Source organism: Aquila chrysaetos, unplaced genomic scaffold, assembly GCF_900496995.4.
Source record: "Aquila chrysaetos chrysaetos unplaced genomic scaffold, bAquChr1.4, whole genome shotgun sequence".
Classification (NCBI taxonomy): domain Eukaryota; kingdom Metazoa; phylum Chordata; class Aves; order Accipitriformes; family Accipitridae; genus Aquila; species Aquila chrysaetos.
The window spans coordinates 3,383-15,040 of NW_024470403.1; the positions used below are offsets into that span (position 1 = coordinate 3,383).

General features: G+C 68.4%; 1 protein-coding gene across 1 annotated transcript; it reads left to right on the forward strand.

Moving 5' to 3' along the window:
- The first annotated feature begins 612 nt into the window (after positions 1-612).
- Positions 613-9,916, forward strand: LOC115338390 (cAMP-specific 3',5'-cyclic phosphodiesterase 4A). Its single transcript, XM_030006960.2, is given in 11 exon segments — positions 613-999; positions 3,360-3,453; positions 4,310-4,491; positions 4,592-4,690; positions 4,799-4,963; positions 6,133-6,216; positions 6,218-6,233; positions 7,416-7,570; positions 7,665-7,787; positions 7,867-8,049; positions 8,688-9,916. Coding segments are annotated over 11 exon segments (1,668 nt in total). The 5' UTR covers positions 613-933; the 3' UTR covers positions 9,189-9,916.
- Positions 9,917-11,658: the final 1,742 nt, after the last annotated feature.

Genomic DNA, 11,658 nt, shown 5'->3' on the forward strand with positions numbered 1-11,658 from the left:
CAGAAGGGGCGGGGGGGGGCCGGGGGGGGCGTGGGCAGGGCCGGGGGGAGGACGAGTCGAGCCCCCGCAGGCAGCGTGCAGGGGCCCCCCCCCCCCCCCGCCCGGCGCTCCGCGGCCTCCGCAGCCCAGACGGGACCCTCCGGGTGTCCCCCCCCCCCGCCCCGGGCACCCCAAGGCTCCCCCGCAAACCCTCCGGGACCCCCCCGAGACACACACCCCAGTCCTCCGCCTTGTCCCCCCCCGCGCTGACGGGCCATACTGACATTCACTCAACCGAAATCCCCCGCATCCTCAACTCGCGACGAGACACCCTAGCCGGACTCCCGCTCCCGCCCCCCGAACTCCCGCACCATTCCCCACACCCCGCACCCTCCACCCCACCCCAGGACGCCCCCCAGCCCCCCCCCCCAGCCCTTCCATCCCTCCGCCCCCTCCCCATCCTTCCCACCCCCCCCACTCGGTCGCTGCCCGGGGTGCCGCCCCCACCCCGGCCCCACCCCCGCCACCTGCATTGTGCCGGTGCTACCGCGACTGACGCCCCCCACCTCCCGGGGGGGCGGGTCTGCTAGGACCGGGACGGGTGCTGGTCTTCCTTCAGGCCTCTGGTGTGATCCGCTTAGGGGGGGGGGGGGGGGCAGATGTGAGGGACCCCCCCGGCCAGGCGCAGCGCCGGGGGGGGGGGTGGGTGGGCTGGCGGGTGCCCTCCCAACCCGGGGGGGGGCCTGCTTTCCCCCCCCCCCCCCCGGGTCCCACCATGCCAAGGGCCCCCCCCGCGCCCCACAGCCTCCCCCGGGCCTTAAGAGGCTGCGGGTAAGGGGTGCTCGGGGAGGGGGGGGCAGCCCCCCCCTCCCCCGGTAAGCAGGGACCCCCCGGTTCCTTCGGGGCGGCGGGGGGGGGCCCAGTGCCCCCGGCCGACCCCCCCGCGGCCGGAAAATGCCCTTGGTGGATTTTTTCTGCGAGACCTGCGCCAAGCCCTGGCTGGTGGGCTGGTGGGATCAGGTAAGGGGGGGGGGGGGCACCGGGAAGGGGGAGGGGGCACGTTTGACCTTCTTCCCCCCCCCCCCCCAATGTCATGGTGGGACTCCTTGAGTCAGCCCTCGGGGTGTAGCCCCCCCCCCCCCTTTCCCTTCCCTGCATGGTCCGTCCCCCCCCAGCTCGGGGGGGTGCAGGGGGGTCTATTTGGGTGCGCATGGCTCCGTCGTGGGCGGGGGGGGGGGGGTCTGCATTAGGAGGGGACGGACAGCCCCCCCCCCCCCCAAATTTGTGGCTTGGGGCGGGGGGGGGCTGCGCCATCACGCAGAGACCCGGCAAACTCATGACACGGGGCAGCAAGTTGAGGGTGGTCCCCTGGGGGGGGGGGGCTGGAGGATACCCCCCCCACTGCGTGGCACAGCAGGGGTTAAACCCCCCCCAGCAAGGACCGGGATGGGGCGGTTGCTATGGAGATTGCGGTTGCCATGGAGATTAGGCGGAGGGTCCTGATTGGCTGATGGGGAGGGATGCGGGTGATGCTCTTCACGCCCCCCACCCTCAATGTTGGGGGCAATTGGGGGGGGGCCTGGGGGTAATTGGGGGGGAAGGAGCAGGCCCCCCCCCCCCCCCCTCGGGACAGAGGGAGGGGCGGGGTCGGCACACACACACACCCCCCCGGGGGGGGGCAATGGGGTCTGGGGGTTTTGGGGGGGGGGGGGAGGCAGCTCAGACACTTGGGTCCCCACCTCCCCGAGCGCTGGGGGGGTCCCCAGGGTGGGGGAGCCCGGAGTCTGGGGTCCCCGGGGGCAGGGGGGGGGCACACGACACAGGTGGGGACCCCCAGCCCCGCTCAGCCTGGGGGTGCCCAGGGCGGGGGGGGGGGGCGGTGGTGGTGAAGGCCCTGTGCCCCCCCCCGGGGCCCCCCCCCCGGCCCCGCAGCCGCTGCCGAGGGATGAGTCACCGCGGGGGGGGGGGGGCAGCATCCGGGCCCCGCTCAAGGACAGCGAGGACTCGGGGGGCACGGGGCAGCCCCCCCTCGCTGCCACAGCACCCCCCGGGGGGGGACACGACCCCCCTGGGTGCCCCCGGCTGGGGAGGGTCCTCGGGGCTGGGACAGCGGCTGGAAGCGCTGGCGGCTCCCAGTGTGTCCCCCCCCCCAGCGCCGCGGTGGCAGGGGGCCTGTGTGGGGCCTCTGGGGTTCCCTGGGGTGAAGCTGGGCTGGAACTGTCCCCATCCCTGTCCCTGTCCCCATCCCTGTCCCTGTCCCCATCCCTGTCCCTATCCCTGTCCCTGTCCCTATCCCTGTCCCCATCCGACGCCCTTGTTCCTGTCCCTGTCCCCTTCTTCCTCCCTTTCTTGTCCATCTTCGCCCTTGTCCCCATCCCTGTCCTGTCCCCGTCACCATCCCCATCCTTGTCCCCATCCCTGTCCCCATCACTATCCCATCCCCATCCCTATCCCCATCCCATCCCCGTCCCCATCCCATCCCTGTCCCCTTCTTCATCCCCTTCTTGTCAATCTTCGTCCTTGTCCCCATCCCTGTCCCCATCACTATCCCATCCCCATCCCTATCCCCATCCCGTCCCCGTCCCCATCCCGTCCCTGTCCCCGTCCCCTTCTTCATCCCCTTCTTGTCAATCTTTGTGCTTGTCCCCATCCCTGTCCCCATCCGATGCCCTTGTCCCTGTCCCTATCCCCTTTTTCCTCCCCTTCTTGTCCATCTTCACCCCTGTCCCCATCCCCATCTCCATCCTTGTCCCCATCCTTGTCCCCATCCCATCCCTGTCCCCTTCCTCATCCCCTTCTTGCCCATCTTCACCCCGTCTCCATCCTTGTCCCCATCCCCATCCCATCCCTGTCCCTGTCCCCTTCCTCATCCCACTCTTGTCCCCGTCCCCATCCCGGTCCCCATCCCATGCCCTTGTCCCTGTCCCCTTCCTCATCCACTTCTTGTCCATCTTCACCCTTGTCCCCATCCTTGTCCCCATCCCATCCCGGTCCCCATCCCAACCCTGTCCCTGTCCCCTTCCTCATCCCCATCCTTGTCCCCATCCTTGTCCCCATCCCATCCCCGTCCCCATCCCAACCCTCTCCCTGTCCCCTTCCTCATCCCACTCTTGTCCATCTTCACCCCGTCCCCATCCCCGTCCCCGTCCCCGTCCCCATCCCGGTCCCCTGGGGCCGACGGGACGGGGGTGGCCTCTCCAGCCTGGGACCCCCCCCCCCCGCCTGGGGTGTCCATCCCTCTCCAGGGGTCACAGCCCAAAGCCTGGGGAGGGCGGGGGGGCACCCAAGGCTGGGGAGGAGGGCCGGGGGGGGGGTCCCGGAGGCCGGGGGGGGCGATGTGGGGTCCGTCTCTCACCCCCCATCCCCGTGCCCCCCCCCAGTTCAAGAGGATGCTGAACCGGGAGCTGACCCACCTCTCCGAGATGAGCCGCTCCGGCAACCAGGTCTCCGAGTACATCTCCAGCACCTTCCTCGGTGAGCCCCCCGCCCCCCCGGGACCCCTGCCGGACCCCCAGAACCCCCAGGGGCCTCCGCCACCCCCCCAGGGACCCTCTGGGACTCCCAGGACCCCCACCAGCCCACCAGGGACCCCCAGGACCCCAGGGACCCTCGCCAGCCCCCCAGGGACCCCCAGAACCCCCCCCAGGACCCCCAGGGACCCCCGTAGCCGGGAGCCCGGGATGACGACCCCCCCGGCAGCCTGCAGGGCCCTGGCACACACAGCCCTGTGCACGCTCGTGCACGCTTCCTCGCACGTGCATCCCTTAAACGTGCAGCCGGTGCACGTCCTGCTCACGCGTGCTCCCTCGCACGAGCATCCCTTGCACACGCATCCCATGCACCTGTATCCTTTGCTTGCACAAGCATCCCTTGCACGAGCATCCCTTGCACATCCCTTAAGCATCCATCTGTTCACGTGTGTCCCCTACACGTGCATCCCATGCACGTGCATGCTCGCGCGTGCTCCCTTGCACGTCTATCCTTTGCACGCACGCATCCCACGCACGTGTATCCTTTGCACGCATCCCTTGCACACACGTCCTTCGCACACGCATCCCACGCGCGTGCATCCTTCGCACGCATCCCTTACACGTGCATCCCCTGCACAGGCACATCCCTTACACACCCCCCCCATGCATGCGTATCCCTTGCACGCATCCCTTGCACACGCACACCCTCCCTCACACGCACCCCCCCTCCCACACCATCCCTCGCACACCGCCCCCCCCCGTCCACGCTCCCTCGCACGCCAGGGCTGGGTGGGGGGGGGGGCTCCCAGGCATGGCGTTGCCCGTGACCGGCCCCCCCCCCCCCCCCCCCCCCCCCCCAGACAAGCAGCACGAGGTGGAGATCCCGGCCCCCGGCCCCAAGGAGCGGGAGAAGAAGCGGCGGCAGCCCCCCCCCATGGGGCAGATCAGCGGGGTGAAGAAGTTGCCCCCCGGCTCCGGCCCCGGCGGCTCCAGCGTCCCCCGCTTCGGCGTCAAGACCGACCGCGAGGACCTGCTGGGCAAGGTGACGGGGTTCGCCGGCGTGATGGGGCGGGGGGGGGGGGGATTGGGAACAAGGTGGGGGGTCTGTGCCGTACCCACCGCCCCCCTGCCCCCCCCCCCAGGAGCTCGACAGCCTCAACAAGTGGGGCTTGAACATCTTCCGCGTCTCCGAATACTCCAACAACCGCTCGCTCAGCTGCATCATGTACACGATATTCCAGGTATGGACCCCCCCCAATTCCCTCCCCAAACCCCCCTCCCCAACACCTGGGTCCTCTGAGGGTGGGGGGCTGACCGTCGCCCCCCCCCAACTCCGGTCCCCGGCGCAGGAGCGGGAGCTGGTGAAGACCTTCAAGATCCCGGTGGAGACGTTGCTGACCTACACCTTGACCTTGGAGGACCACTACCACGCCGACGTCGCCTACCACAACAGCCTGCACGCCGCCGACGTCATGCAGTCCACCCACGTCCTGCTGGCCACCCCCGCCCTCGACGTGAGCCCCCGACCCGTCGCGGGGTGGGGGGGGACCCGTCGTGGGGTGGTGGGACCCCGTCACAGGGTGGTGGGAGCCATGGCAGGGTGGTGGGACCCATAGTGGGGTGGTGAGACCCATCGTGGGGTGGTGGGACCCATCATGGGGTGGTGGGACCCATAGTGGGGTGGTGGGACCCATAGTGGGGTGGTGGGAGCCATGGCAGGGTGGTGGGACCCATGGTGGGGTGGTGAGACCCATAGTGGGGTGGTGGGAGCCATGGTGGGGTGGTGGGACCCATCGTGGGGTGGTGAGACCCATAGTGGGGTGGTGGGACCCATAGTGGGGTGGTGGGACCCATGGTGAGGTGGTGGGACCCATCGTGGGTCTGTTGGAACCCATGGCGGGGTGGTGAGACCCATGGTGGGGTGGTGGGACCATCCCCATGGTGGATGGAGGGGTTGGGTGATGGGGGTTTGGTTTGGGGGGGGGGGGGTGGAGGGGCTGGGGTGGTTGAGGGGGTGGATCTGGGGGGGGGGGGGGGGTCTTGAGATGCTGGGGACACCAGGTGATGGGGTCCCCAAATGCCAGGGTCCCCAGATGTTAGGGTCCCCAGATATGGGGCTCTTGAGATGCCGGGCTCCCCAAATTCCATGGTCCCCAGACGTTGGGGTCCCCAAATGCCATGGTCCCAAGATGCCGGGGTCCCCATATGTGAGGGTCCCCAGATAATTTGGCTTCTGAGATCCTGGGGTCCCCAGATGCCAGGATCCCCAGATATTGGGGTCCCAAGATGTTGGGGTCCCCAAATTCCATGGTCCCAAGATTCTGGCATCCCCAGATACTGGGCTCCTGAAATGCCGGGGTCCCCAGACGCCGGGGTCCCTGAATGCCGGGGTCCCCAGACACCGGGGTCTCCAGATGTCGGGGTCCTGAAATATCGGGGTCCCCAGGTGCCGGGATCCTAAACTAGTGGGGTGCTGGGATGCTGAGGTGTCGGGGGGGTCCCCGGACAGACACCGGGGTCCCCAGCGCTCAGGATCTCTGGGTGCTGGGACCCCTGAACGCCGCACTCCCGAGATCTGTGGGTCCCCAGGTTTTGGGGTCCCCCAGCCGGGAGCCGGGGGGGGGGGGGGTGGGGTGGGATTTTGGGGTGCCGGGGCGGGTGCTGAGGGCGCCCGGTGCCGCAGGCGGTGTTCACCGACCTGGAGATCCTGGCAGCCCTCTTCGCCGCCGCCATCCACGACGTCGACCACCCCGGCGTCTCCAACCAGTTTCCTCATCAACACCAGTGAGTGCGGCGACTGGGGCGGGGGGGGCGGCCCCGGGACACCCCCGGGGCAGGGGCGGGCCTCGCACACGCGTGCCGTCTCGCACACGCGTGCCGTCTCGTGTGCGTGAGCTGCCTTGCAAGCATGTCCCGTCCTGCACGTGCGCGCCGACTCGCACGCGTGCAACGTCTTGCACACGCGTGTCATCTTGCACATGTGTGTCGTCTTGCATCTGTCCATCATCTTGCACAGGCGTGTCCTCTTGCACACATGCACCATCGTGCATAAGCCCCATCGTCTTGCCCACACGTCATCTTGCACACACACACTGCCTCGCCTATGCCCGTCATCTTGCACACGCACGTCATCTCGCACATGCACGCTGTCTTTGCATGCAGACTCTCTTGCCACTGCAACCATCTAGTCATATATGGGCCCCTGTCCCGTGCAATCCACACGTCACCTTGCACGCGCGCACCATCACGCAGACATCATCTTGCACACGCAGCCTTGCATATGCCCACTGTCTTGCACGCACACCTCGCACACATGCACCGTTTTGCGCACGCATCTCATCTCGCGCAGGCACGCTGTCTTGCATGCACACATCATCCTGCACACGCACAGTCTTGCACGTGCCCGTTGTCTTGCACGTGCCGGTTGTCTTGCACGCACACCATCTCGTGTGCACACCATCTTGCATGTACGCCATCTTGCACATGCCTGTCGTCTTGCACGTGCCCATTGTCTTGCACGTGCCTGTCGTCTTGCACATGCCTGTCGTCTTGCACGTGCCTGTTGTCTTGCACGTGCCCGTCGTCTTGCACACGCCTGTCGTCTTGCACGTGCCTGTTGTCTTGCACGTGCCCGTCGTCTTGCACACGCCTGTCGTCTTGCACAGGCCTGTTGTCTTGCACACACCTGTCGTCTTGCACACGCCTGTCGTCTTGCACGTGCCTGTTGTCTTGCACGTGCCCGTCGTCTTGCACACGCCTGTCGTCTTGCACAGGCCTGTTGTCTTGCACACGCCTGTTGTCTTGCACGTGCCTGTCGTCTTGCACGTGCCCGTCGTCTTGCACGCCGTCCTGCCCACGCAGATCGTCTCTCCCACCCGCAGCCGAGCCGTGCCGAGCCGTGCCGTGCGCGGTGGGCGGGTGGGGGTCCCTCACCGCGTCCCCGTCCCCCGTGTCCCCGTCCCCCAGACTCGGAGCTGGCGCTGATGTACAACGACGAGTCGGTGCTGGAGAACCATCACTTGGCCGTCGGCTTCAAGCTGCTGCAGGAGGAGAACTGCGACATCTTCCAGAACCTCAGCAAGCGCCAGCGCCAGACCCTCCGCAAGATGGTCATCGACATGGTAAGACCCCCCCTTCCCAAAAAAAAAAAAAAAAAAACCCCCCACCTCTCGGAGGGGGGACACGGGCCACATCCCTCGTCCCTGAATTCGTCAGGTCCTGGCCACCGACATGTCGAAGCACATGAGCCTCTTGGCCGACCTCAAGACGATGGTGGAGACCAAGAAGGTGACGAGTTCCGGGGTGCTGCTGCTGGACAACTACACGGATCGCATCCAGGTCTGGGGGGGGGGACACGGCGCCGGCGGGGCGGGGGGGGGGGGGGGCGCCGATCTGACCCCCCGCGGGATTTCGGCAGGTCCTGAGGAACATGGTGCACTGCGCGGATCTGAGCAACCCGACGAAGCCGCTGGCATTGTACCGGCAGTGGACGGAGCGGATCATGGAGGAGTTTTTCCGGCAGGGAGACAGGGAGCGGGAGCGGGGGATGGAGATCAGCCCCATGTGTGACAAGCACACCGCCTCCGTCGAGAAGTCCCAGGTACGGGGCGGGGGGGCGGAATGGGGACGATGACACCCCGCGGGGTCACCACCGGGTGGTCCTGGGTCGTGGTCGGCTCCAGGTTGAGGCGGCGTGTGGGGACGGGGACCCTCGGCGACAACACCATGTCCCCAGCTGGGCGTCCCATGGAGGGGAACCCGCGGTGCAAACACCCCCTGTGTCCCAAAACTGGGTGTCCATGGGGAGCGTGGACCTCGGTTGCCACCCCGGTTTGTCCAACCAGCTGGGTGTCCTATGGGGATGGGGACCCTCGGTGCCACCCCAATGTCCCTGCGCAGCATCCTTGGGTACCAGATGGGGACGGGGACCCTCGGTGCCACCCCAGTGTCCCCACCACTGGGCACTCCTGGGGGGACAGGCCGTGACCACCGGGTTTGCCACCCGGTTGTTACACAGGCGGGGTTGTCCTATGATGGGGATGGGGACCCTCGGTGCCACCCCAGTGTCCCCAACTGGGTTTGTCTATGTGGGATGGTGGGACCCTCGTGGGCCACCCCTGTCCACACTGGGTGTCCCATGGGGACGGGGACCCTCGGTGCCCATCCCCAGTGACCCCCCCCGGGAGGGCGTGGGGGGGCTGTCCCCCATCGTCACCCCTGTGTGTCCCCCCCCCCAAGGTGGGCTTCATCGACTACATCGTGCACCCGCTGTGGGAGACGTGGGCCGACCTGGTGCACCCGGACGCGCAGGAGATCCTGGAGACGCTGGAGGAGAACCGGGACTGGTACCACATCCCAGACCCGCGTTCCCCCCCCAACCTCCCCCTCCCCCCCTCCCCTCCCCCCCCCCCCCAGCACCGGTTCCAGTTCGACCTGACCTTGGAAGAGGATGAGGAAGGGCAGGAACCCGGCGTTTATCCCCCCCCCTCGTCCTGTAACGCCCCCCGGCTCGTTCATCAACCCTACGTTACCCCCCCGGAGCAGCCCCCGGGAGGCCGGAGACCCCCCGAGGAGGAGGAGGAGGAGGAGGAAGAGCGGAATGGACTCGGGGGGGGGATACGCTGTCGGGGAGTGGTGAACCAACCCCCCCCTCCTTGTAGATTATTTGGGGAGGGGGGGGAGGTACAGGACACCCCCCCCCCCCCTCCCGGAGCAGAACTCAGATTTATTTTATTTTAATTTTATTTTAATTTTATTTTAAAGTCGATTTTAATTTGATGGGGTTTATTTGGGGGGGGGCAGGGGGGAGGGAAGAGGGAATTTTTATTGTATTTTTTAAAAAACTTGAAAAGACAAAAAAAGAGATAAAATGCCCCCCCCCCCCCCCCCAGGGGAGGAAAAAGGGAAAAACGGACAGATGCCCCCCCCCCCAAATAAACTCGGGGGCTCGGGGGGGGCCGGCAGGGACCCCCCCCAGGTCTGTCCCCCAAAAGCCATTTATCCAGAGGGAGGATGGACCCCGGGGGGGGGCAATTTGGGGGCTGGGGGGGGGGAAATGAAGCCTGAGTGGGAAGGATATGGGGGGGGCCACCCCCTAATTTTGGGGTGCATCCTCCCCCCCCCCAAAGTCTTCCGTTCGCTCCCCCTTTTTGCACAGGGATCCTCCTGGGGTTGGCCCCCCCCCCCCAAATTGCCCCCAGCCCTCCTGGGGGGGGGGGTGGAGCCCTCTCGATTGGGGGGGGGCTCTCATGGACCCCCCCAAACCTGCTGGGGTCTGTCTGTGCAGGGTGAGGGTCCAGGCCATAATGGGGGGGGGCGTCTCCCCCCCCCCCCCCAAATCCCCAATAGAGGTGAAGCAATAACAAGGTGCCCCCCCCCAAATTCCTCTTTGAAGGGGGGGTGGGTGGGAGAGTCGGGGGGGGCAGACCCCCAAACAGCTTTTTTGGGGGGTACCCATTCTGACACTGTACTGACAAAGCATGGGGCTGGGCGTTCCCTTATTTGGGGGGGGGGGCACGGCCGGGGGGGGGGGGTATGTGCAATGGTGCTGGGGGGGGTGTTTGGGGGGTTGTGGGGGATATACTCCCAAAAAGAATTTGGGGGGTTGGGGGGGGTAGGGGGGGGTCAGGCCTGGCCTGTGCCCCCCCCCCCCCCCACGACGTGGCCTTGTAGCGGCGGGATGGGGGGTCTCGGCGGGGGGGGGGGGGGGGCGTGCAGAGCTTTTATTTTTGTACGCGGTGGCGGGTCTGTACATACTGTGAATAGCGTGGCCGGGGACCCCCGGGGGGGGGCCCTGGGGGAGACATCCCCCCCCCCAGCTCGCCAGCCCCCCCCCCCCCCCCCCCTTCCCCATCCCCTGGGGGTTTCTCTCCCCCCCCCCCCCGTCCACCCCCCTTCTCCTTCCTCCGCCATCAGCTCGAATAAAGAGGAGAAGGGACCGAGTGTGGGGGGGTCTGTGCTGGGGGGGGTCTGGGGGGGGCACAGAGCCTGCTGAATGGGTCAGGGTGGGTTGGGGGGGGGGGCGAGGGGCGGGGGGGGCAGAGGGGAGCTCGGGGGGGTCCTACCCACCACGGGGGGGGAAGGCATGCCCCAGGGGGGTCCCAGGGACCAGAATGAGGCCCCGGGGGGGGGTGTCTCATGGCCCCTGGGGGGGGGGGTCCTACAGACAGGCCTGGGGGGGGGGGGGGGGGACGGGTGTCCACAGGACCAGGACCAGCCTGCGGGAGGGGGGTCCCCACAGCCCGCGGGGGGGGTCCCAGGGACAGTAATGAGGCCGGGAGCCCAGGGGGGGGGTCTCATGGGCCCCTGGGGGGGTCCCACTGCTCTGGGGGGGGGGGGTGTCCCAAGGACCAGGACCAGGCCCTGCGGGGGGGGTCCCACAGCCCCGGGGGGGGTCCCAGGGAATCCAGAATAGGCCCCTGGGGGGGCCTCATGGCCCCTGGGGGGGTCCCACTGCCTAGGTGGGGGGGGGGGGGGGTCCCGAGGCCCAGGCCCAGGCCCTGGGGGGGGTCCCACAGCCCCGGGGGGGTCCCAGGGACCAGAATGAGGCCGCGGGGGGGGGTCTCATGGCCCCTGGGGGGGTCCCACAGACCAGGCCTTTGGGGGGGTGGGGGTCCCGAGGCCCAGGGCCTCAGGCATAGGGGGGTGTCCCACAGCCCGCGGTGGTCCCGAAGGACCCAGGGCCCAGGCCCTGGTGCGGGGGGGGTCCCACAGCCCCGGGGGGGTCCCAAGGACGAGGCCCAGGCCATGGGGGGGTCCCACAGCCCAACCTACCCCGACCATAGAGAGGAGCCACCCCGAAGACCTCCGAGCCGGCCAGAAGGTTTCCCCACGCCCCTCCTCTACCGCCCCCTAGCGGCCGCCTCCAAACGCCGGCTTCCACCAAAGCCCAAGTGCGCCTGCGCGTCGGCGGGGGCGGCGCATGCGCAGAGCCGGCCCGGTTTCAAACGGCGGCGCGCGCGCACCGGTAACACCACCTCCCCCCCCCCCGATCCGGCGTACGGGAGAGCACGGTTACGGGGGGGGGGGGGGCTGTCTGCTTTTCCTCCCCGACCGCTGCCCCCAGCACCCCCCCTGCGGGCCTTCCACCCCCCTGTGTGCCTCCCTCACCCAACCGTGGCCCCTGTCACCCCCCCCCGGGGCCTGTCACCCCCCCTCTGGCCTCCCTCCGCCCCAAACCGTGGCCCCTGTCACCCCCCCCAGGGGCCCT